The sequence below is a fragment of the Rhea pennata genome, chromosome 22 (genome assembly GCF_028389875.1).
Source record: "Rhea pennata isolate bPtePen1 chromosome 22, bPtePen1.pri, whole genome shotgun sequence".
In the NCBI taxonomy this organism is placed as follows: domain Eukaryota; kingdom Metazoa; phylum Chordata; class Aves; order Rheiformes; family Rheidae; genus Rhea; species Rhea pennata.
In genome coordinates this window covers 5,498,244-5,525,030 of record NC_084684.1, presented here as the reverse complement: position 1 = coordinate 5,525,030, position 26,787 = coordinate 5,498,244, and the positions used below count along the sequence as shown (strand labels likewise).

General features: G+C 46.2%; 1 protein-coding gene across 2 annotated transcripts in view; it reads right to left on the bottom strand.

The window, feature by feature from the left end:
- LOC134149997 (tyrosine-protein phosphatase non-receptor type 11-like) overlaps nt 1-26,787 on the bottom strand; it is a 58,871-nt gene that overhangs the window by 31,270 nt on the left and 814 nt on the right. The window contains exon 1 of one of the 2 annotated variants that reach the window (XM_062593420.1): nt 12,661-12,685. The exons of the other annotated variant lie outside the window; for it this stretch is intronic. Within the exon in view, the coding sequence (XP_062449404.1) occupies nt 12,661-12,668 (8 nt within the window). The 5' untranslated portion in view covers nt 12,669-12,685. Of the gene's footprint in view, nt 1-12,660; nt 12,686-26,787 lie in introns of those variants that run through there. 2 annotated transcript variants of the gene reach the window in all.

Here is a 26,787-nt window from a genome sequence, read left to right as displayed (position 1 = left end):
AAACAAACCAAAGAAATACATCCTCAAGTGCCATTCAGGAACCAAAGGCATACAAAACTACACAAAGAAATGTATTAAAATAGATAAAATATTAAGACTTGCATGCAGCATGTCTCCAGCACAGACTAGAAGAAAGATATTGCTTGGGCCCCGTACGTAAGGGAAAAGAGTATGATTCAGTCGGGACGGAAATCAACACAGCATGGCGGGAGAGGGCTCTGCTTAGATTTCAGATCAGTCTGACTAATACAGCAGAGTGCGCACATTCAAAAGTGGAAAGAAAGGTCTGACAATCACAAGAATGCCTGAAAGCCCTTTCTGAGAAACCTGGAATGACTAAGGGTATTGTGGAAGTGACAACCACTGACATGATATTCACTCAACATCACTTTCCTTGCAGGCAACCCCACAAAACATCATCCCTAGCTCTTAACTTTGCACCAACTCTTCATCAACTCTTGCACTCTGCACCTCCGCCAACAGCCCTCACTGAAAAGCTTCCCACCAACAAGACCACCTTGTGCACACCTAGAAATGGTCCCATTTCACCACTCAAATCTAGGCACAGGTCAGACAAAGGCAGATCAGTTTCTCTAGTGGGGATTTACCCACTTACATGAGAGGGCAAATCTTAGACAGATGCCAGCCCCAGGACTTCCCCCACCCATGCACTGTAATAAATGCCAACTGATGCAATGGCTACAAACCCTTCCTGATCCTGTGGACATTGAGATAAGCAATGGTGGAGACACGGCTCCCAGATCCAGGCAAATCAGGTCGAAGGAAGTCTGGTTTCAGAACAGTCCCTTGGGCAAGAGTAACGTTCCAGCCAAAGCTCAGAAAAGGAAACCTTCCTCCTTGTTAAGAATTATTTGATAATTTCTCTTAATAAAAGAGTTGTCCCTTCCATACAGTGTTACTCATTTCCTCCCTAAAATGAGCAGGAAATGCTTTTGTTCTGCTGAAATTCATCCTTGTGCCCTTGTCTTGGAATAAAACTTAATTAGATAGCTGAACAACACTGTTACCCCTCAGAAATCAACAAAATATGGCATTTTTAAAAGCCTACCTGTGAATCTTGGCATTCTGAACAGCTTTAGCAAGTAACTAAAGAATAAAAAGCACCTAACTTGAAATGATACTTAAGAGGCCACTGTGGAAGCAGGGTGCCAGCATCTTGCTGCTTCAGCAGATGAATTCTTGAACATGACTATGTTTGAGGTATCACAGAGGGGTACAGCTCCCAGCTACCACTTACAGTGCTGTTGATTCCTGAAGATCCTTTAAGCTGTAAGTAAACAATAAAGTTTCTAAGTTCCCAAAAGGAGATGGAAGCAAGTTATTCCAGATCACCGTCTCTTCTTCTTCCACTAGCCCTACCTCAGACTGCTCAAAGAAAGAGCAACTTACATCTCGTGCAAAAAAAACTGCCAACTGAATTGGCTACTGAGACTGGCAGCTCTCCCCAAGACATACACAGAATGTCTGTCCCAGAATACTGTACACATGGAAAGCCATGGTCAGCCCCAGAGACTTGAAATTAATTGTCAGAGTTCTTGGGAACAGCATGCACTCTGACTTTCACTGTACTTATTCTGGAGTGTCCCCCCCGCCCCACTCCCTGTAGAAGGGAGCCAGTACAAGGGGCCCACCTACTGCAGCCCCACTGGAGCCTGGGTACAAACACTTGCAACAAGCCTTGGATGTAGAGATGAATTTAGTCCAACATGAGCAAGAGAGTTAAGAGAAACAGCAAATCTTCTCCTTTTTTTTATTAAGCTTGGAAAGGATCAAAGCAAATCTAACCCAAGAGTCATGACACCTACACATTCCATTTACTATTAGCACTGTTTGGTCCTACACAGACACTAACCAAGCAAGCTGAGGCAGTTGAAGGAACTGCAAAATGGGGAGGAGGGGACCAACTGCCAGTCCTCTCCTCTGCTATGGTGAAGACTCATGAGACTCTCCAGGACTCAGTGTTCACAGTAGATGCTGTTGATACAGAGCAAACAGACCCACAGGCTCCCCAGCCAGAGACATCCCTCCTCCCTCCACAGCGTAGGAAGGACAGGATATGGACTCTGCCCTTAAAGGCAACCAAATGAGTAACTGAAGTATCTTCCAGCAGCAAAATGAAGAGGCTGACTTGTGAGAGCAGGAGCAACCCAGTCCTTCGCAAAACCAGGTTTCCTGTTCAGCAAATAGGAAGAAATCTTTAAGAGCTGCTCCAGATACCTATTACAAGGGAACGTAAACGCCCGGTGTTTGCACACAAATCAGTGAGTCATTGGTGTTCACATCTTCATTGAAAGCTGTTCTACAAAGGCATGTCTGCATATAAAGCATTTCTCAAACCTGACAGAGCTGCAATGGCCTCCTTTGCTGTCTCTAGGCTGGTTCAATTCAAAGCCCATCAGAAGACTCATTATACCAAGTGTATACTCAAGGGAATGCGTTAAATAAATATACCCTGCAAACTATTCAATTCTAGATGCAGGTAAATATTTTCATTTTCCTAATTAGTAATTAGCATCATGACAGTTAACTGTGCCAGTGCAAAACATCTAATGTCCCCCAAGACTTCTGTAAACAACTTTAAAACAAAACAAATAAAAATCTTATTACATTCCTAAGCCAGCATATTCATTTCCATAGCAGGTACAAGTCTATGTTATATTCCCTGGGGTGCAAGTCACTTCTGTAATAACCTGCTTGCTTCCTTTCCTGTATATTTTACAGAGCACTTTCCTAATGGATCTCACACTCAAATGAGAATGGTTAATTACTTTCTCTAAGAAGGTATACACTTGATTTTCAGCAAATTCCAATAGAACCTGGATGCCTAACATCCTTTCATCCCTTTAAAGGAGTCCTGCATTTGTGCAAACCAAGATCTCACTGCTAACATAAACCCAGAACAAACAGGGTGTTTACACAGAAAGCTTGGCCTGTTTCCATAAGCATTGCTGTTTACTCCAACACTTAAAGACAAGAAATAGCAGAGGCAATAGAGAAGAGCAGAAAAAACAACTGCTGAGTCTCTGATCCTGCACAGAGCTTGGTGGGATTGCTCTCAATAAGCAGATCTTCACTCACTCAAAAGGAAGTCTTTTCAAATTGTGTCAAAGAGAAGGATGGTGCCTCTAGCCTTCCTGTAGACTTCTCCTGACCGCTCAACATGGGCAGGGCAGAGCACTTTCAAGTTGTTTCACACCTTTTTGCCAGCAGGTTTTGATGACTCCCCAAAGAGGGACTCCAGTGGTAAGTCTGCATAGAGCCAGAGAGCATATGGCACAAAAGCCCAAGTCATGCAGCAGAACACATGTGCTATTGTCAAAGACCCCTTGCTCTTGAACTCACTAACAAAAGTAGCTGAGGAACTGCCAGGACACACAGTAGCTGTACAAGAGCAAGTAAGTAGGATAAAATCCTGAAAGGCCTTTGACATGGGTAACCAGTCCTCGGAAATAACCGAGTGGTGGCTGCAGAAAAATGTTAAACTGCAAGGATTAGAATAATAATAATAATAATAAATGCATTGAAAGATGACAGAGATCCTTCTCTGCTGTAAGGTAGAAATCAAGTTCTCATTTCAGAGGAGGGACAGGTTGGTCATTTTTTATGGGCAAACTCTGTGGGGTTTGTGTAGACTTCTCTTTTGAACAGTTGATAAGCTCCCACTGGATTTAGGTATCACAGAAAAGGGTAAACGCTAGCAACCCTTTGCATGCAGTGGCTAGCCAAGGTTGAGGATGCATGCTTATGTCCAACCACCAGCACCACCTCCTTGAGAAGGGGCCAAGTTTCCACTGATGTCTCTGTGAAGAGCTGGGTTTTTGTTCAGCGATTTTTTTCCACTCAGTTTCAAGGCATGCGGTTAGTGAGAGCGTGTGCACAGAGGGATTTCTCCAGAGAAAACAGATTTATGCCGAGTCACTCCCAAACAAGATGCTTCCACCTTGGATTCCAAACTCTAACTTTCTCCACTCTGTACTGTCAAAGAAAGGTCCAGTGAGGTCTTTTCCCACTGTTGAATTCTCAGCACACTGCTTAATCAACGTGGCTTCTAAAAAGGCAGCCATCTAGTTGCATGGGATCAGCAGCATCTTAAAAAAGATGATTAACCAACATCGTGTTCAGGAGATTGAGGTCTTGGTTTATTTCCATTTCTTTATTAAGAGCTACTGGGTCCACTTAGTCTGTATTTAATCAGTAATAGCATTCTGCCACTCCTTGAGCACTACCCATCAGATGATCTGATGGCACACGGCAGATGCGACAAGTGGGTTGTCCAGCCTCACCCAGCAGAGCAAGGCAGGAAATAAACTGTCTTAAAAGAAAGGGCATTTGCACCAAATTCCCTCCCATCACAGTGGAGTTCTCCCAAGCAGTTATTTTGCTTGTGAAAGACTGTGGATTTCTGTATCCGGTTAACGGACTACCTCAGTTTCAGAGAGCAGGACAAGCAAGGCCTAGGTGTTCATGGGTTTCACTTGAGCAGACAAACAAAAATCTGTAAGACACCCATGTTCGTGGTACGCACCAGCGCAGCAGCAGCAAGAGGAAAAACTGTCAGGCTGTAATAATCCGTTAGCTTGACCACAGCTGCCTGTATGTATTACTGGCTACCATGTCATCAACATCTCTCCTTGGAAAAAGATCACAGTACACTCTCCCCGGTCCCTACAGTCCCCTTTACATCCAGGGAGGCAAGCAGAAGCAAGGAGCTGAGATACCAAACTCTTTGGAGGATCTGATCTCAGAATAAGTTATAATGCTCCAAACACACGCAGTAAATACCACCTTTGCCTGAAGACTTCCCACCTCCACGCACATCACAGTTAACAACCACAGACAGCAGTATATCAGAGAGAACAGCTGAGGCATAGCTGTCCAGCACAGTCTCAGCGACTCATCAACAGTGGACACAGACAACTGCCGCTGTTGTTTTGGGCATGCTGATCAGCCCAACCATGTTCCTTACACATGGCCAGAACTTTTCTATCAGGTTCAGGTCAGAGGGTCTTGCCCAAAACAGCAGAAGAGTCAGTCAAAGAAAATCCAAAGCCATAGTTCTGCATATCAGAGTCCTGTTTTCTATCCCATAAGAGAGCTCTGAAGAAGCTGTTGGGTACTATTTTCAAAAGCTAACCAACACTACTGTGAAGGAAAACCAGCATTGCTCAGTCCGAGAGCCTTGTTGCATTACTGAAACTGTGCTGCAGGAACTGCTCACACCCCCACTGCAGCTTAGGTATTGAGCCCTAACCCACAATGGAAGCCCTCCCTCCACAACTCTGCTGAGCTGGCCCACTCAGACTCCCTTCCTGCATGTGCTGGTACATCTATCAGAGATGACTTCTCTGAAGCTTCTCAAGCTAACACATCAGGATCTAATCACAAGGCAAGGGCAGCCTTTTCTTACTGCAGCCCCTGGATTGGACCTGCCCATCATGAGAACATCCCCAGCCTCCTTGCCTTCTGCAGAATATGGCATATTCTTGCGCAAAGCAGGCATGAAACAGCCTTCGTCAGCAGCGATGGAAACCTCAACCTATATCTTTGCCTATGAGCTAGTGACCTCAACACACCTTTATTCATCCTTGGAGCCAATTAGCAGCTGGCCTTTTAACTGCAGAGGTATATCAAGTACACTGTTCAAAGAAAGCGTTACTCAAACTGTGCTCAAGAATAACATCCTCTTTCACGAACATGTAACCAAGACACAACCTGGACTGCTAAAGGTGTAGGCAAGTACTGAGTTGACTTGAGGTTCAAAGACTGCAGTGACGAGTGCATGCACAGAGGCCCTTTTATCCAAGCAGGCTAACACATTAAGATACTTCTCTTTCTACATCTTAACTCACTTCAGAGCACAGTTATGCTGAGCAGCAAACACCCCACTGTGGCAGACATTGCAGACAGGTCACAGAATCACAGGTCACATAGGGTGTCCCTGCAACAAGCTCTCACAACTTGAAGTCCAGGAAGAAGGGTAGTGGAGAGGACCAGAGGTAGCGTGTCGTGCTGTAGTTTACCCAGTAACACCAGGACTAGGACCCATGCTTTCCAGTTTCCAGCTCATGCCTCTATTATATGCACTCTCTAAGTTGGGCCTCACTTCCATTAAGGCTGACCAACCTAGAACTGAACCAATGCATGGTTCAGAAGACCTGAAAAGGATGCAGAACTTGCAGGCTGAGATACTGACTGCCAATAGTCATGAAAATGATCTTTGTGATCCATGACAGCTCTGTCAACTTGGTCTCCATCCCTAATTGCCTGTTGTGTGAAAGTGGCTCTGCTCTACATAGAACATGAGCAATGAGGGAAAGAAAAAAATCTGTGTGCACAAGTTCACTTCTCTAAAAAGGCTATGATCTAAGATGCAAAGAAGCAAAATCCAATCACGTGTTCACCTATTATCTTTCTGGGGAAACCCAAGACTATTAATCAGGTCATCAGCTCAAAAATAGCATCTATCAGAAGAAAAGACAGAAGACAATGAAGAAACTGAAAATGTAGATTTTTCTTCGTGAAGAATGCTTGTATTTACAGAGCTGAACATAATTTTCACTCTGTATGTTAAGAGACCTTGTTAAACTTTACAGACAAAAGGTCACATTCTTATACTTCTCACTAGACACCCAACATAACAGTTTTGTTATGGGAAAAACAAGAGGTGAAAGAAAGTCACATTCATATTCTTCCTTCTGACCCAAACAAGCACTTGCAAGGCAGGAGGCTAAGATATACAGCACCTCAGTTGAGTAATTTTGTATTGTCAGCACATACATGCTGCCCTAGCCATCACAGGACAGCCATGTACACAGACACCCACAGCCAGGAGCTCAGCTGCTGGGGTAGAACAAGCCTATTAGCAACTCTCTTCTTTATTTACATGCAGCTACTCACAGAAAAGCTAAGATGATTTCCTGCTGCCAGTTCAGCAGAGGCCTTTGGCACACAAGCTACCCCATTTCTGACATTTGTTTAGTCACATGCCTGTTTCATTCTCATTTCTGTCTGGATCTTTCCACTCTAGTTTTAGAGGCAGTGCTCACCCTAGCTTCAGGCAAGATGGAAAGAGATCAGCACATTTGAAGGCGAAGACATCTCAAAGGAGGTGCTGATTTCACTGCTACCAGTGATTTTCCCCAAAGTCAGGCCAAGCCTAGACTGTATCCAAAGCCAAAGAGGTTGAAAAGAGCCTGGCCAGCAGTCAGGACTCACAGCCTGCGTGCACGCTAAACTAGAGAGCTCTGCCTATCGTGGGGACTTCCTCACAGCCCATCCCACATTGCCAATACGGAAAACCTCTTTCACCATCGTGTCTTGTTTTCCCCAGATAAAAGGCATTACAGTGACAAGGGAAGGAAGCCATTTGCCAAACTAAGACCCAGAGCACAACTGCATTTCTTGAGTCAAAATTAAGTTTGCTCCACAGGACCAGAAGAAACAGTTAAGGCACTACAGTATAAACGTGAGGCCTTCAAATGCAGGAAGAAGTGAACTGCATCACACATTTGCATGGGCACATGAAGGATGTGAAAGAGAATGGCACCTGTCTGCTGTATTGCTGTTTCCTCCTTGCTTCATGTCAGTGAGCAGCTGCTACTGGCACTGTTGCACCTGCCATTTCATCCCCACCTAGGTCCCCCTGTAGCCCTCCCAGGAGGCTGCAGTAGACAAGGGGCTCTGCACCATGCACAAGAAGTTAGAGGGGTGATGCATGTGTCATTTTGCAAGTCTGCCATCATCCATGGTCCAAAGTGTTGCAAACACTTGGGCTAGCAACTCTGGTCCTCAGAACAACAGCTTATAAAGAGTTGAAGGTATTCCTTATGCTCTCCCTTGGCTGCAGGCAGAGTTCCTGTAACAACATCCTAATAGCCAGTGTGCTTCAATTCCACTCAAGTGGGCTGCAGTTGCAGAAGCAGCAGTCCTGGTATTCCAGCTGGCCAAGACATGCAGCCAGGACAGTCTATCCAAAGGGTGTACAGTAAGCTTCAGGACCCAGTGATGATTCTGGGGGTAGCAACCACGCATCTCAGAGAAATGTGACTGTTCACTCCACTGTTTGTTGGAGACAGATACCAAATCAGCGAGGCAGGCACAAAATGAAGCACGCCCATTTGCTGATTTGCTTGAGTGTTTTTGCACTCATATTCCTCTGTGACTACCATGTGCACCATGCCTAATCATAGCCAAGGAAAGCTGCTGTCAAATATGGGGCTCCAGCTGGTCCTTGCTAGACACAGGAAGATAAGTCTTGAGCTAAGTAGTGAAGGAAGGAAAGGAAGGAGGAGTCAGAGAGCCTGGCCTCCCATCACAAGTGCAAACTCACATTTCCACTTCCAAAGTAAGTTGTTAGATACACTTGCTCGGATGTGTTATTCTAAAGAGGAAACTCTTGCAGAGTTATCTATCCTGCAAGGGCCTATCCCCACTGATTAACATGTGTTGTTGATAGGCCATGTTAGAGTGTTCCAAGGATGGATTCACATTAGAAACAAGACTGTAGAAATACTGGTGTATGATGGGCAAGGGAGGAAGAAAACAGTGGCCCATTACAGATCAACTGCTGTCAAAACAGAGATACTGCCACAGGCTCAGCTAGTCCTGGGCAGCAGCCAAGGATACAGTGTTCTTAGTTTCCCAAAAATATAGCAGAGCCCTCCTAGTACGGGCTTTTAGTCACTGACACTACCAGGTAAATCTCTCTGTGGAAAATTAGCTCTGAGTGTGCTGCAGAGATGCGAGTTTTTACCCCTCACTTGTATCTGTTTCCCTTATTTATGTTTTGATGTGGCATTTTGTAAGCTTTTTCTCTTGGTCCACGTAGCATGGTCTCTCCAGTTGTACCTCGAGTCAGCATCAGAAAGCAACATGGCAAGTAACCTGCGAAAACTTGGCTCAAAATAGAAACTACGAGAAAATAAGCCTTTATTCTGCCTCAGGGCATTAGGTCACGGTGGAAAGTTCTACCACCTCATTTTAATGTGGCATTAAATCACATCCCCCACGTTCCCTCAGATAGGCTATCTTAATTCATAACCTGTCTACAATCAAGCCTCTGAGTATCTTGGGACACAGCAAACTTAGCAAGTTAAGAGTTGCCTCAACATGTAAATCTGTCAGTGGTTTCCGCTTCCTAAGCACTGAAATCAGACTTAATATTTCCACTGATTATTACATTTGATTTAAACAAATGGCCACCTCAAATGTTGATTTGGCTCCTCAGGAAGTCAACTGAGCACACAAATACAGCCCTTCCTTACTACTGAGAATGCACATTAGGTTGGCAGGACTCCCTTGTGATTTGGGCAGAGGGGAGTTATGCAGACTTTAAATTAATTCTAATCCTATGACTAGCATCAGAAGGTTTGAGGTAGAGACTGCTGAGTAAGCCATCTGTCTGCATTTCCTCAGAGGACAGTCCTTGATAAAGGATAAAATTGAAAACCACCACCACCTACTTTGAACCATTTATACCAGCAGAAGATTTGGCTCTCAGTATGCCACTAAGATTTATAGCTGGTAAAATTCAGGTCCAAAATAGCAGGGGAGGGAGGACCATTAGCACCTCTCGATCATCTGCAGATGAAAACCAGTTGGACACAGAGAAAACATCACAAGAGAATGGAACAGACATCAGCTCACAAAGTTATGCATTTTCCTGTGGGAAACAGAGAACTTCAGACACTGGATGCCGTTACACCATCTTTGCTGGCCATTTCATAGCTCAGCAGAAGGCTGCTCCAAGGAGGAGCTAATGAGGAACTGAGAGACTTGGTAATGCTCCCCAAGTTATTCACCCACAGCTTTTCCAACCCCTAGACTGTCTGCACAGAACTGCACAGCTGGATATCCAACAGGTGCTTTCAAGAGCAAAACCTATTCCTCCTCAGTATTCAGCTGGTGCAAGTACAGTCATCTCTAATCTTGCAGTGGGATAACAGCCTAACACCCCAAGGGCAAAGTCTCTTGCTGAGATGGTTTTGATTTGTTTCTACACAAGGCAGAAAAAACCCTTACAGAATATGTGCAAGGTTAATTTCCCTATTTGGATTCCAAATATTTGCTCACTTCAGAAATAACATAATATCTAACACGTTGATTCTGCTCTAAAATGTGCTCTATTTCCAGGTAGGCGCTTATCTGTGGCCCTAACTCCCCCACTCCCGAGGTCTGCAGTCCAGGCCGTGGCTCATCGGCAGGAACAGACTGCCCAGCCAGTGGAGCATGCACATGGGCTTTGGGAGGCGTGAACCCCATCCCTCCTGTCACAAGCTCCCTGTTTGCCAAGGGGCAAATCTTTTAGTTATTCCCTGCCTCCATTAACAGCAAGAGCTGCCTCACCCCCCCAGGGCACAGAACAGTGCTCCGTAGCACAGCACAAACTGTCCGTCTAAGCCGGTAGGTATTTAACTGGAAGGCAATCTGCATATATGTTCAGAGGCTTTCTGTGGTAGCAAAAGGCCTCTGGCTTTGAAATATGCCCCTCCATTTTATTCTTGTTGACATAAATCCCGGCCTTGCCATTCAGTACATTTGGACAAGTTTCCTCTAAAGATTTCCATGCCCTGTACAAGGCCGTGCTGGAACCCGCCCTCAGCCTTGCACAGCAAGACCTCAGAGAGCATTGCAATGCGCAAGGAGTCAGTCGCTAGTTCAGAGAGTGGGTTTAGCGCATAATACATCGACAGAGAGGAGCAGAAGCACAACACAAGACCAGAACTACTAGGAAAAAGATACAAATTTTGCCTGAGTATTCTCACTTTCTGCAGAATGGGAGAGGCAGGTCTAGTTTTATCTGGCCCACATGCATTTCAACACTCAATTATAGTCATCTACACTAGCAGGTAACAGACAGTTGAGATTTTTCCAAGTTGCCCAGGGGATTTACACCCATGTCCTCTTAATTAAAAGAGGTGTAGCTAAGTCCTTCAAGCTTCTTTGAACATATCAGCCCAAAAAATCTGTGAGGGGAAAGGATCCAAACCGATTATTTTCGGCTGCAGTTTTCAAATTTTCTGATTTATTTTCCAAATCAAATTTAAATTTGAACTAGCTTTTTCTGCTCAAAGAATATTCCACTGTTAGGAACACAAAGCAACCATCTTGAACACTGAGCTACACTTTAACCTCAGCCAGAGACAGCACTACCTACTAGCCCCAAAAGGCCTAACATGAGGAGAAAACTCTTTTAAGCTCCCTCCAAGTCAAGGAAGTTTACTGGCCTGTATATTACACATGTTTTTGGTTCTCACAAAACAAGTTATAATTAAATTGCAGACCCACCTGTCAGACAGTTGGGGCATTAAAAATATATTTCCAGTCAATTCTGAAACTAGCCCAGCTGTTGTCTGAGTGACAGGCCTCCTCCTGGAGCAGAACAGTATTTGTTTAGCTTCCTTGTCATGATCCAATGAAGCAGAACGCACCCGAGAGGAGGTGAGAATATGTGAGAGAACAGCATCAAAATGAAATTAGTTAAAAGGTTTTTGGGCGCTCTTGAGGTACAACGGAGTGTAAGTTACCAACAGGCTGCAGCAACTTGAATCAAACGAATCCCTGTATAGTGTTGAAGACCAGCCCACACCCTCTGCACACCCATGGAAGGAAGGAAGGAAGGAAGGAAAGAAGGAAGGAAGGAAAACCCATGCTCCACTTCACACTCCATGGCAAAGAGCCAGCCACTTGCATAACGATCACTTTGCATTCAGCAGCCTCAAACATGGCTTCAGTCACAGCCCAGCTCCTGCCCAAGATCTGATCACTGAGTGTCTAGCGAAGAGGATTGCTTTCTTCATACATGTCCTTGTCTGTTGTGCCTTCTCGCCTGGCAAAGGGATCATTTCACACTCCATTCACCTACTCCAGCAGACCCCTTTCACATGCTGCTGCCATTATAGTTCATGACCAATATAACCTTCACTGCTTTCCAAATTGCACTTCTGGTGACTAAATTTTATCATTTCACGTATTTTATGAGTATCTACAAAATTCCATTAGAAGCATTCAGCCCTTTAAAATTACAATGCTCTAATATAGGTGAGCTGGGTTATCAGTACATAAAGGCATGCTCAGCTAGATACATGACACAAAAATAAAGAGATACATGAGTAACAACAGAGCATCACTAACAAAGTGGTGCAAGATACAAATCTAGTAACTTCACATATATGACATGCTGCTCACAGCAGGAATATCCTCTTCCAGGCTGCAGTCAACACCAAAAGCCTCTTCAGTAATCCAGTTAAGAGCAATCATAGTAATCATATTAATGAAATGGCTATCGTGCTCTTCCCCAGTGCTAATGCCAGCACAAGCGGAAAGTCACTTGTCACCCACACACTGCAGAGGCATACGAAGGGCAGTTTCCACTGGAGAATCTTACACTTCTGGAAAGATTTTGCTACTCGATGGCTAACAAGCACTGTTAATCACTATTCATACCTTAATAGAGCCCACACCTTTAAGTGCTCTTTGACTGCTATTAGCTCGCATCTTCCTACAGTGCAAGTGCAACCTTTCTAGGGGATCTAAACTACACAAATGCTGTCTATGCCTTCTCCTTTTTACTTGGTCCCACTCAGAAATATCATCTTTGCTAAAAATAGAAGCTAGACATACACAGAACAGACATCCTACCTCACCATAACCGGTCAAGGCTCCTGACCCAGCAGAATATGCAGGGTGATTCGTTAGTCCGCAGAAACCACAAAGCAACTCAGAAAGCACCAAGATTCATAGGATATAGGAGGTCAGGAGAGCTTGGTCTAGGATATGGAAGGCAGTTTGCTGCCTGATAAGAATGTTCCAGCCTCCAGCATCCTTCAGGAGGGTTGGCCAAGGTGGTGGAGCCTGGAAAGTTTCAAGTGAAGAAGTGACGGCTAGAGTTATTTACCAAAAGACACAGCCCAGCTTACTCTGGAAGGGAGTGGGGGTGGAGAGAAGAAAAGGAAGTCATTGCGTTCTCTTATCAGTGCAAAGCCAGCAGCTGTGAGCTGAGTATTTAGAAGGGGACTGGGGAGGGAAACCACCACGCAACACATGGTATATGATGACATATGTCAGCTTATGGGCAGCCAAAAAAACTAAAACAAAAAGAAAGGCTTTTTTGGAGTTCCATGGAGTTCCTGCATCTGAACAGCATTTCTTGTTAAATCTTCCTCCTCCATGCAGAGCAGTGAGAGAGATTTCTGCTTCAGCCCTTCAGTACTGGCTGACATCCTTAAAACAGCAGTCACTGCTTTCAGGGCAGCTGGGAGCAGGGGGACAACAAGGCAGCACCATCAGTGGTTAACACACCAGTTCACAGGCACAGGATCCGCTCCTGCCAGCGACAAGACCCCTGCACTCCTTCAGGAGGAATTTTTCAAGATATTTAGATGTCTAAAAACATCTAGGCAGCCCTGCTTGCTTTTTAGGGTTTCTAATTTACCCTTGAAAAGCAGTCCCTTCATTTCACTCTGACTCAGTTTCTGTGGCACGTAATGTAGGGTTATAACCCTTCCTTTCTGCACTTTACTTATCTGCACTGTGAGCTCTTCCAGGAAGATAGAACCCCACTCTCCATATTTAAACAAAATGTACCACCGGGCCTCCAGAGCCAGCTCTACCTTAGAGAGAAGCATTTTTACACAACCTTTCTGGACTAACTGTTTCTGGACAGTTGACAGGAGCATGCAGAGCACTTAAGTGCAAGGCACCCCAATTGGAGTCCAGTCTCCCTGTCTAGTCATGGAGATAAACAGGCCCTTCCAGAAGGTGAGGCAGAATAGAAGCTAATTTGCTCTCCTAACCACATAGGAACACTCTTTTGAGCCACTCAAGACAGATGCCTGAAGTTAGGCAGGTCAAGTATCCCAACACATCCATGGCCTAAATTTAAATTAGAGAGATAAAAATGTTATCTCTCCCTGCAAACCTTGCTATTAGATCAGATGATACAGTTGGAAAAAGCAGACAAGCTTCAAGTACACAGACCTTTTCTCAGGTCATCCCAGGAAGAATTTGTGTTCTTCATTATGCAGGAAGCCAGAGGCTGTAGCCATGGAAGACAACTCCACTCTTCCAGACAGAGTCTAGGACAGTACTGCCACCTATTTTCCTCTCTTGGCTCAGCATGCCAGGGAGGAAGACCTCAACACCCAGTCCTCCCCTAGCAGTCCCAGCAAGTGGCACTCTGGATCGAGGGCTACCAAGAGCAAACTTGGGATCATTGCAGCCCTGCATCTGGACAACTGGCTAGATACCTCATTCCTCTTTGGTTCTTTCATGTAACTGCCTCATTGGCTACACAGGGCAGGAGAAATGAGACCTCAGAAGACCATCCTCCTGTGGGCTGGCAAACAATTAAATATACATCAATCAGGATATTAAATAGCTAGAAATGTGGCTGCCTCTGCAATCCTGAGTGTTTAGTCCATTATCCCACAGCCACTTAGCACAATTACAGTTGCTTTGTGGCTACCCTTTAATGTGCCAACAGAGCAGCTGAGGCACAGAGGAGATTAGAGATCAGCAACAGTCCCAACCACAGAGCAAAGCTGAGTGCTCTGGAAGCCCTCTGCTTAGTGAGCTAGGAAACACTAGGCTGGACCAGGGACTGCACACAAAGGGCCAGCTGGTCCTGCAGAGAAGGAGCAGAAGATGGACAGCACACAGCCTGGTTTGCTTTTAAGTTTGATCCTGCTTGTGCGGCTTGTAGAAAAAGAGCTGAACTTCTCTTCCTGCTATAGGAGGAAGAGCAAGTGGATCTTATGCTCAAGAAGGATGCTAATTTCCAAGTCAGTAGGGAAAAGCTGACAATTCCAGAGAGACAATCAGAAGATCTCAGGGGCATAATTTCTGCTAATGGAGAAGTTCCTAATAGCACTCCAGCAGTGCCAGACTCTCCCACTTGCTTCCCAGATGTCCAATGCAGCTTGTGGGAGCAGCCCTTAGAATAATGCTTCCCTCATAGGCCTTTGGGACACTGAAGTGCTAAGAACAAAATGTCTTACCCCAGGATATGCAATGGGCAAGTGTCAGGGAAAGGGTATCCCCCCCCCATCTTCCCTTCACTCACTCAGTTCAGTACCTTCACTGCACACCCTGCTCACTCTGTATCTGCTGCATCTGTTCTGACAGCCACACAGAATTGTCCTGACTAGAGACAGAGCTCTGATGTTTTCTAGGTTAACTGCCGTAAGACATCTGTTCAGCCAGAACCTGTTCTCTCTCCTCTCTTACATCAGCATTGTAATATCCATGATAATGCCGCTGTCCCAAATATAAGCCATCCTATACAGCAGCCACAAAAGAGCACCTAAAATGAGCGATGTTCCTGCTATAGTTTTCAGAAAATTTGGTGAGATTTCCACATTCAGTAACAACCATTTTTTCCCCTGGCTTGGACCAAACACAGGCATCACACACTGCAAAGAGTTTATTGTGTGAGATTGGTTTGCTAGAACCAGGGCGGTTGTTTGCAAGAGATCCCACACCATTCTCCTTAGGCTCCTTCCTCTACACTTTAATGTACATCATTTTTACCATAAGGATTCTCCAGACAGTTCAGACCCCATCTCAGCTTTCTCATGTGTTTACCACCTAACAGTATTGCACTTGCCGTGGCTTTTTAGTTATCCCTTCACACAGGGCTGTGTTAAGTGCCCTCTCCTCTGCAAAACACTTGCCAGAACCCTCCTGCCATGAACTAAGATGAGAGCCTCAGGGGGGTAAATATTTAAACCAAAGAAGAGGGAAGAAATGCCTGCCTACATTATGCTAGATAGAATCACTGCTCAAGCCCGAACACCAGTGCATGAAGTGCAAGCAGCAAGGGGGGAAAGACAGCCCCACCTGATGCTGTAGCCCCTGTTGCAGGAGCTGATCATTTGTGGAATGGTTCGTCGCATAAGATGGACTATGTGGAAACAACCTGCACTACCATTTGGCTAGAAGTCACAAGATGGTTGCTTTGACGGACTCTCCTAAAAAGCAACCATAGGAAATTCAAGCCCCCTTTAACTTGCTTCAGTCTGAAGACTGTGTATATGATCACTTTTTAAATCTCTTCAGTGTAAGAGCTAGAGCACTTAGTAAGGACACACAGGAAAGGAAGAAAAACTTGCTGTTCTTTCATCACAGCTGTCTGCCCTCTTCTATCGCAGAGATTATCCTGCTGGACCTGGGTAGTGCTCTAAGTAGCATGAGTTGCGCTCTCGCAGAACAATAAACAGCCAAAGTGCCAGCAGCCTCCCTGCTCTCCAGCCTCCTCAACTCCCCTTTCAGTTTGCTGCGCCACTACTGGTTCATTCCATACGGGAGCAAAAAGGAGACAGGAGAGAACAGCGAAGAGCTGCCGTGCAGGTTGCCCATGGAAGGGAGCTCTCTTGTTCTGCACTCCACCTCTCCCCTCTTGAAGGTTTAACTTGCCAGAAATCCAGAAGCCCGAAGTACAAACACACAAAGCAGATATTACAACCAAGGAGAGTGCACTCCATCTCCATGGGTCCATGTGTTTTTCTGTCACATCTCACCCGCTCCCCAAAAGGGCAAGGAATGTAACAGCCACAAAGGGCGTGAGAAAAAAGCAGGAGGGCTGAGCCAACTGCATCACAACCTGCATCCCTGCCCTGCAGTGCCTGAAACCCACCATAACAGGCCTAACCACACTCCAGCTCAGTGCTTGGACACAAAATGAAAGGGAATTCAGATCCTCAGTTTCGTGGCTTTTGCCCAATTCTGCTAAGGATCAAACTGGAGGTTTAAGGTTTGGAAAAGCATGTTCAACTCCCAGATATATTGCATCCCTCCTCTTCCACAGACCAGGAGCGACCCCAAAGCCTGCCATTTTTAATCTAGTCAAACACTTGAAACCCACACCTACCTCAAACTATGGTTTTCTAAGTATGCCAGTTCCTATTAGTGTTTACCTTTGAGGTGACAGCACTTACAATTTTCCTGCTTTTAGCTGCAGTGGCAACAAATACTGGCCCTCCGGTGCCCACAGTAAGGGGATTGAAAGCCTAGTCCGAGATACAGGTAAGAGCAGGCGGGTTGGTTCAACCCAGTCAGCAAGATGGCATTGCTATTGGAGCACAGCCTTCTCTCGCAGAGGTCAGAGCGTGTCTTGGCCAAAGATACACTGGGGAGTGGGAACTGCAATCTGTACATCAGGTTGCAACCAGAGGGCAAGGAGCAGGCTTGCAACACACCTGCCAGCTGCACCTGCATGTCATCTTGCGAAGACCACAGGACTTGCTAGGGGAGGTTAGAGAGAAGAAAGTCAACACAAAGCCTGGTCAAGGCACAGCAGCCACCCATATGGCTGAAACTCTTCAACTAGTGGTTACGCTTCACTGCCCAAGAGCAGCTCCTGGCCAGAGTGTCAGCAATGGTTGTTCCAAGTTCCTTTGCTCCATCTGCTTGTTAGAAAGTTTTTTAAAGCTTTGTAGAGCAGCCAGGCACTGCTCCCTTGCACACTCTACTCATGTTCAGAGCTACCTATCCAGAAAGCTTAGAGACAGCTTTGTGATGAGGCATTTTGATAATTATAGGACTGCAAGGAAAGGTCTCTTTGGAAGGGCAGAAACCATTTGAATGCTTACATGAAGAGATCACCCCCCACACCGGTCGGCTTTTTGCAGCAGGAGTCCTCAAGCACACAGCAGAGATTTTTCAAGCCTGAGTAAAGCAGTAGTGGTAAGACCAAAACTCTGCATGGTCCAGCACCTCACAGCATCAGACAGAAGTAATAATTTGCCTTTACCCCTCCATTGGATGATGGGAGCAGGATGACGCTTTTCTAAGCATAAGCACTCAGAACTGAGCTGGAGAAAGACAAATGAGCTCCATTCAGCACAATAAAAGGAATAAAAAGACTCATTTATTAGGATGATGCCAAGGGAAGAAAAACCCTGATCCATTCTCCCAAGAGCAGAAGAAAACCAAACCAGCTCCAAGGCAACAGAGTGCCAAGGAATCCAGAAGTCCTCACTATGAACCAGTCCCTTTCCTGGCTTAAGGAATTTCTCTGCAAGTCTACAGGAAGAAAAATAGTGAAAAAAAGCATTTAAGGAAGAAAGTAAGAGCAGAGCTAAGGGTGAAAGGGACTAGATGGGTGGCCTTACGCTACAGCATTTTGGCTTGCCCCAAGCTCCTTCTTGCTCAGCACCAGGGCCAGCGAGAGGAGAGGAGATTCCTGCTACGTTGCTCCTACCCTAGCACACCACATTTCCCTGCCACAATCTGCCTGAGCCCATAGCATCACGTGTGTTCCTGCTGGGCCCAGAAATCCTCAGCTTTCAGGATTATATAACCCAACAAGCTAATTAAAAATGAGGAGGTTTATTTTGGACCTGGACAGGGTGACAAGACAAAAATATAACCCATAACAGGCCCATGCCCCTTTGAAGAATTGCCAAGGCTATTTTTTACCTAGATACATCACGAAGAATTGGAGAGAGAGAGGAAAAAAAAAACACACACAGAACTATATTTAGAATTTAATCAGTGGCAGGGCTTGTAACACTTCTTAGAGAGGAGACTGATGGAAATATTTCAGGAGTGTGGCAAGGGGGAAGGAAGAGGAAGGAAAAAAAGAGAGAAGAAAAAGAAAATCAAGGACAAAAATAGCCCTGGTAATGACCTTACATGGAAGGAATAGTGCTCAAGGGTGTGAAGGGGAATTTTTGTTGTTTTGAAATTCAATAATTAAATATTTCATTGCCACTCTCCCACCCTCTTCTGGTCCCTAAAGCCAAGCACTAAGCCCTGGTGGTAATGAGAGTAGTGCTTTCCTCTACCTATGTCAAGTATTTAGTTACCCCAACTGCTGGGAGAGAAAGGGAGCCATCTCCTTGGTGGTGCTGGGAAGTCCACCTTCAATCAAGTTCTCTCCACCTCGGTTGGTTAAAAGATCCTCATAAAAAAAGAGGGAGAGTAGGAAAAAAAAAAAAGAAGGACAATTCCTTTTCAAGTTAACTGGAATATTCACTTCAGCACTGCAGATTTGAACTTCATTCTTTTGGTGTCAAAAAAGCTAGGAAGCAGCACAGTGCTAGAAACAAGTTGCAGTCCAGTTGGATGGGTGGAGGATATTGCCAGGTAGAAAAAGTCCCTCTGGCCCAGCAGACTGCCCCCACACAGATGGAGGACAGCCTCTGTCATCCTATGGACTCCAGACAGCGGTCCGACTCTTATTCAGCTCTCCACTCCTGTACAGGAAGGCAGATTTCTTGTTTAACATCTGTTAGCACAACTGCTAGAAAGGAAAAGCTTTTTGCTACACAACTGCTCTGGAGTGGGCTATTGTCAGCTGGAAATTTAAGTGAAGAATTTCTGTAAAGTACTCAGGAGATTAGCAGGCTGCTAAACAGAGTCATGACACAGTCCACATTTACTAGATATATCAATAACTGTAGGTTGGTAATGGGAGTCATTTCCAAACATCATCATCTTAAGGTCACAATAGGTTCTTGCTCAGCTGGAGAGAAAAAAGAAAAAGAAAGGATATAGCTGCATGAAAGGCTTTCGTGCATCCACCAGCACAGATACCTTCTACTTCAGATATTACAGAATGTGACAGCCAGGCATGGAGACTGCCTGGGTTGCCAAAGGAAATTGAGGAATCTGTCTCAGCATGACAGTGGAGGTTATTGCCAAACGTCCTGTAAACCTGCAGAGCAACACCATCTCTGTGCATGAGATGGACTATGTAGAGGTGCACACGGAGGCTGCCTGCATTTGGTACGTGTGTTTGTTGCTGCTGCAGTTGGTGCCTTTTCTCCTAGGCTAGGAAGCAGTCCCCCCCCCACACACACACACTTTCATTTTTCCTTGAGAAGATCAAGAAACACTAGCCACAGCAAGCAGAGTCTGGGAATCACCCCAGCCATTTTACCGCAAAGGAAACCTTAGGCAGATACTTGCTAAGAGATAGCTCTTCATGTGATAACATAATCAGGACAGTTGCAGTCATCACCAGCCCAGCTAGAAAACCCAGCTCACCCTTTCCTCCACCACTACTACTTCCAATGTGCCAAAGCTGCAACAAATAAGATAAACTTAATCACTCCTTGCCATGACAGGCTTCCCGGCCCCAAGCCCTTGCAGGAGAGACTGTAGGGAACACTGCTGTGATTCACCCTAAGCACACGTGCTCCTGTCAGCATCCAACGCACTGGACTTTGGCTGAGGATACAGCACAGGCACCTGCAGCAAGACTACCTGACAGATGCTTCAGCTGCAGCTGGATCACAGCAACAGCCTCTCCATTCTACGTGTGACCTGCACAGGATATCTGTGACCGCCATAGCGTCTACAACAGGAGTAGCAGCAGCAGCAGCTCAGGAAAAAACAGGAGGAGATGCTGAAATGCACATCTCTTCCATATGTCCTTCAGCTGCTGCAAGATCTTTGCAGAGCACCACTGATACAAGCAGCACTGTGAGCTATTTGCAGAGAAAGCACATATACGGGAAGTGCCCAGTTCCTGATTTCCAATATGGTTTAACACGAAGAATTTCCTTCTTCCCTTTAGACTCACGCAGGAAGCCTGCAAACAGACCAGCCCTGTAATCTGATTAGGCCTCATCCTACATACATTTCCTGGAATACACAATTGGTCTGCAGGAGCCACTTTCCATCCCTCCCCACCACCCATCTCAAGAGGTAGCAAGTGCAGCCCTGGTCAGGACTCTGCTTTCAATCAAGGAGGTGAAAAAGCAACTGAATAAGCCAATTTTTACTGCAGGAAAGGACTTACTGACGCTTAAAGACCTACAACCTTAATAGCACCACCCCAAAGAGGGGTGTAAAGATTTTTAGATTGCAGATAGGTATTAGCTCTGTTACTCCCTCAGGGCAAGGATGAAACCCAAATGCCAGAATTTGTGAAATAAGTTTTTAGTGAGCCACGTAGAAGTCAAAGGGTATTTGCACCGCATGAGAGGGAGTGTAAGCAACACGGCACCATGGAGGTAAGTGATGGGTACTAAACCAGTGAAACAGCTGGAAACAGAGAGGAACTCTCAGCTCTGGGCATTTTCTCTCCCCTTTTCCCCACAGGATCCTCTTCAAGAGGGTTCAGGCTGAAGGCTTGTTCACAGTGTGGCAAAGATGATCAGCACCAGGGATGACAGAGCCTTGTGGCTAGTCCCAACTGTCTTCAAATCAAGGAGAAAGTTAAAGCCTCCATTAGAGAACGTATGAGTGCAGGGTTTGCTTTGCTGAGCAGAGAGGGGAAGGCCAGTGCCCATCATCTTGCAAATCAATCAGCAGCTCCAGCCAGGCTGATACATTAGATACACTAGACAGTGCCACTAGCACCACCACAGAAACCCTGAGCTCTGTTCCCCTTTCATGGGAGCAGCCAGCCTCCCGGCCACTGAGCCACAAAGACTTCTGCTGGGCCAAAACCGCAGGGTCCCATCGCATGCCTGGGTCAGCAGAGGGAAGTTCTGAGCCACTCGGAGGGTAACGCTCCAACACGGGATAGCACTTGCTGCCGGGGCAGCTCAGGGCAGCCTTTGCTTTGCCTGTTGGCTTGCTGACAGGCTCAGTCCCGCAGAGACTGAGGCGGTCAGGGCCTCCATCAGCCTGGGCCACCTGCTGCCCTACAGCTTAGTGCAGAGCAAGACCTGTGTGTGAACACCTGGGAGACACCAGCTGGTCACCACTGCTAAGTTGGCTGCTTCGCTAGAGCACTAAGCACCAATTCATTCAGGCTCCTAAAAAGAACCATCTCCTAGAAACTTGTTCAGTTTAAATCTTGCTGGAAGAAGTGAGCAGCTCCAGTACTGCCCAGCCACAAAGAAAACACCCTCCATATTAGTTTGGCAGTATGAACTGGAAGACTAACTTCCTCTTCGGTGTGCTTTGAGTTAAACTCTGGTGCAGATGGTGAGGAATTCTCCTTGGCAGCCTGCAGAAGAGATACAGCTACAGAGAGAAAGGTGTTCCAGGGCCAAGTGCACTTCACTTCTCTCAGGACTGTAGCAAGAGCAGCTCACTCAGCCTTGGGGGAAACCGTAGGATCTTGGTAGGTCACTAAGGGCCTGATCCAAAAACTTCTCCTAGACAAGGGTAGTTTTCCCCTGACTTTGAGCCAGGCCATTAACTACTCTTAATCCCTCACTGAAAGAGGAGAGAGAATTCTATATTTACACATTTCATGACCTACAGTAATGGATAAACCCTATCTGGAAGTAAACGGTAGATTAGGGGGCTTGTAATTAAAGTGTTCTCATCCTCATTTACTAAAGTCTAGTGAAAAAAATGTCTGCTACATGTGCAAACACAGCATTTCCCACCTCGCACCTGTCCATGCAGAGTGCATATAGACAGGCTTAACATACACTTGCAAGTTCCCCTGCGCAGAAGCCTTTGAGGTCAACTGAAGCATCTCTGTGCTATCAAGAGAATTCTCCTGTGCTACTGCTGACAGAGCATGTGCACAAAGACCTTCATATAGCCTAGCTAGAGACAAAAAACAGCAAAAATCTGAGCAGAGATTGAGCCACGACAGCAGCAAAGCAGGGAAGCAAAAGGTCTCAGCTGCCTTGCTGGGAAGGTCTTGCAAGGCCTGCTTAGGCGAGGAAGCTAGGGGGTAAATCCAAACTGCTGCGGCAGCTTGCCTCCAGCTGCCCAGACTGACCTTAAGTGCTGGAGTTGAGCTCTTCAGCTCCAAGTGCTGAAGTACTGCCTGATGAGAGGGAAACAAGTTTACCCTGCTAGGCGTCTGCTCTGAGACCAGCACTTAAGAGAGACAGCCATGGACCTGAGCACTCCCCCACCAGTGAGATACGCCCTGTCATTCTGGTTCCTGCCCTCACTGCCCACAAAGAGTTGTTAAGAAAGATCCAAGAAGCCAGAACATTGGCTCATTTTTGCTTCCCAGACCAGAAGTTACCACCTTCCCCCACTGCCATCCCAGCTGCCAAAGTAAGCAGCTATTGCAAATACGTAAGGTTAATATTTACATTCAGATTCAGTGCAGGAAGCATGCATTTTTTGCACTGGTAAAGGGAGTGGGAAAACTGGGACTAAAGGCTACTCAGGTGATCAGGGACTAGCATCATACTCCTGCCACTGCAGCAGATGGTCAAGGTTGGACAGCAAACAAGGTTTCTGGATACAGCTGAAGGCATGGCCTCCGCAAGTGTGGTAAACACACCGTACCACTGTGGAGAAAGCACGTGCAGGACCCAGGCCAACCCTGACTTATCAGCCATTCCAGAGCAGCCACGGCTTCCTTCTCTGGTGGTTGCAGCAACTCTGCTTATGCTAGTAACTACAGGTGGCTTGAGACCTCAAAGGGAACCACTCACAATGCAGTAGTAGTAGTTTAGGTAAGCAGTAAATTAGATTTTTAAAAGGTTTATCTGAACGCACGGAAAAAGTTGTCAAAGACGTGCACTCCAGCTCTAGATTTTGTGTACCATTCAATAGTTGTCAAGCCTGCTACAGAAATTGAAGCATTTCACCAAAAATGCCAATCCCTTCCAAGACCATTAGCCTGGCCATCTACTGGCCCCTAAATTGGAAAACTTGGTCTGTTCAGTCTCATTAGTTTTGTTTTAGGGATGGTTTCACCTTTATGGTGCCATTAAGCTGCCTTTCAGACTACCTGTGTAACTCTCCAGGTCAGGAAGTGTGCAAAACCAGCTCAGACACTAGAAGCAGCAAGGCAGCATCTCTCCAGACCACTTGGAGTATAGGGAGATTAGTAGCCAAAGAGGCTTTTGTACAATCATTGCTGCTGGCTAACACACACAGACTCATTACAGCCCTGGAGCTGATGTGCAGTTTTAGCACTACCATGGCCTCAGAGCCAAGAAGGAAGGCTTCTCCCTCCTGCATGCACAGGCAGGAAAGAAGAGTAACCTTCTACTGCGCACTGGGAGCTACTTAGCCAGAGGCAGCAGTACTCGAAACACCCGAAGGACAGCACAAAGAGCAGCAAAGCCAAGGGCTCCATAACTGGCCACACAAAGGCATCAGTTCAGTGACTGCCTCAGTCAGCACTCACCTCTGCAAAGCCAGAGCAACCCCTACTTTGGGGACAATCAGACTCTAGAAACTCATATTTACTCATTTCCTCCAGACTTTTCCATCCTTCTAGTCATATCATCCCAGGAAGCTTGACTGTAAAGAAAAAGCTTGCCCTGAGGACAAGAGTAATGCACAAGCCAGCCATATACCAAATGCTCCAGACACTGTGCAACTCCTTTCTAGGAAGGAAACACAGGGCTTTGGGGGTCTGCAAGCAACATGTAAGCAATGGGGATGTGAGGTTCATCCATCTCCGTCACAGTAAAAGACCTCTAATCCACCCAAGTGGACATAAGAACAGAAGCAGAGGAGGGGCAGTAGTTATTTTTAGATTCTCAAGCTCTTAGCTGTTGCAGAAAAGCTGTGATTTCTCTGTCCTTGCATTCATGACCTCCAAACCTCTTCTAAAGTTCAGGGGTCACATGCCAGTGAAACTAAGAGAGAGAAAGAAATGGTTGTTCTTTCATCAAGCTTTTCTAATAGGTAATACAATCAGGCCCTAGCAGGAGTTCGGAGTTCAGTATTTTCAACAGCTTTGTAGTTTAGGCTGATGGCAATTAGCTTGTTTTCTTTCTACAGCAGGGCTTGATCCTCCCTTGTGTCACACGTGCACACACCCACACTGACATGCCTCCACTGCTCGCCAGGGCAGCCCCAGCACTCACCGCTGTAGCCTTTCAGAGGGCCACAAGCAGTGTGACCAGCATCCGTCAGTTCCCGGTACCTCTCCCCAGGGCGCAGCAGGGCCGCAAGGAGAGCTTTAGCAAATGCTGATCGCATGCCCAGAAAGAGTGCTATTTCCCCTTTCCTGTGCCTTCCTTGAAAATAATGGGGCACACAGGTATTTTCCCAGAGTATTGCTGTTCCTCTTGGGTAGGGAGTCCCCCTTCTCCTCCCCCCCAAATCACCTCCCAGCCCCTCAACAGATACACTCCAGGGCAGAGAGGAGTAGAGAGAGGACAGAGTGCTCAACAACCTATTTCAGCATTGCTGTGCCCAGTGCTCATACAAGCCTGTGCTTCCCATGAGCATCTATTAGAGGGCATCAGCTGTTAAGCGTTATCTGCTTACCCAAACAGCTCCCAAATGCAATATTGAGTTACACGGCCGAGGAAGATGGGTGAGAGGAAAAAAAAAAACAAAAACAAAAACAAACAAAGCCCCAGCCCCTGTGCAATTAGACATGCCACTCTTTCACTATAGGCTTGTTGTTCACCCTACCTGCTCCTGAAGCCACTGCCTTGATTCAGACGTCCATACTACCTTGCTCCAGCTCCTTGGTGAGGTTGGAGCTACTAAGAAGTTGCTTCACCACAGAACCCACTGATTCACTGCACCTCCTTTCAGTGCAGCAGGCCGACTATGCACTGGCTTTCAGCAGCTCCACACCACCAGCTTTTGTAAGCCAGTCCATAAGCCTATTAAAGCTAAAGCACTCTTAATTCCAAGGGCTCCCATGCAAGCCTGAATGACATGCAAGAAAGGCAGAGGTGCAATACTGAGAGTATGCAAGGGATGTACTGCCTTGCGCTTCAGTCAGGCCTTGCAGTGCCCAGTCCTCGAGACAGACTGTCTGAGCCTCTCAGTACCGCCAGCACAGGTCACAGTCTCGGTAGGTCCACTTGGACTGAACCAGGACACATCGAGCCAGAGAAAGAACAGTCCCTACTTGCCAGGGATCAGGAAGAAGAGAAGGGTATCCCACAAACCTGGTAAGTAACTTGTGTGTCACTAGGCAAGAGAGGAAAGGCTGGGGCCAAGCCATTCTTGCCGCAACACGGGAACTGAACAGTGTAAAGAATGAGGAGCAGCAAACCCAGCACCCGAGTGGAAAGAATAGGGGGACAACTGATGCTGGAAGCAATCGGCCCTCAGTGCGGAGGCCAGTCCACACTGCTCTGACCCCTTCTCAGCAGCAGCATTACTAGCTAGCCAGGTTTTTCAGAACTCCTGCAATGGCTGAGCTGGCAGTAGCATTACAACCATTTTGCTCTCTCTAGCAGTCTGCTGCCCTGAGTAACTGCCCTGCAGGGTGGAGTTAGCAAGGTATAGACAGTGTAGACAAATATTAACTTGCCTGTAGGCACAGGGAGCACAACTAGAACTGGGAATGAAATGCAGGGGCTCCGAGATCCAGCCCACTCCATCACCTGTCAGAGTTTTTCATAACTTAACAAAGCACTGCCTAGATGTACACTTCTGCTGAATGTTTTGAATCATAGAAGAGATGCTGAGCTGTGTTACATGGACGTCCATAGGAGGGACAACCAGTGCTGGATAGTAAAATCTTCCCATTAAAAGAGACACACATGCCCCCCAAAAAACAAACTAATCAAGACCCTGAATCATGGTGTTGCAGGAATCTGCATGAGCAGAACCTGGAGTTACTACCCATTCAGGTAACAGTTGCGGAAGCCCCACTCTTGACCTATGTTTGTTGCTGTACCAACACTGAACAAACAGTTTCTGTCCTGTAATCGATCCTGTTTCTCAGCTTAAAATGACCACGAACTGTTCCCCAGCATAATACTCCTCGGAGTTCTTCAAAATACATTTAGCTTTTAATAACTACAAAAGCTTTTCTCAGATCACCTTAAGGCTGACTCTGTCAAAGGACAGACAAGACGAGCCTAACCCCCAAATGAGCCATTAAAAAACCTCTGTGCTGTAGCAGAGAGCACCTGTACCCTGGTGCTCTGAACTGTCTTAGTAAACAAGCACTGCAAGACGCAA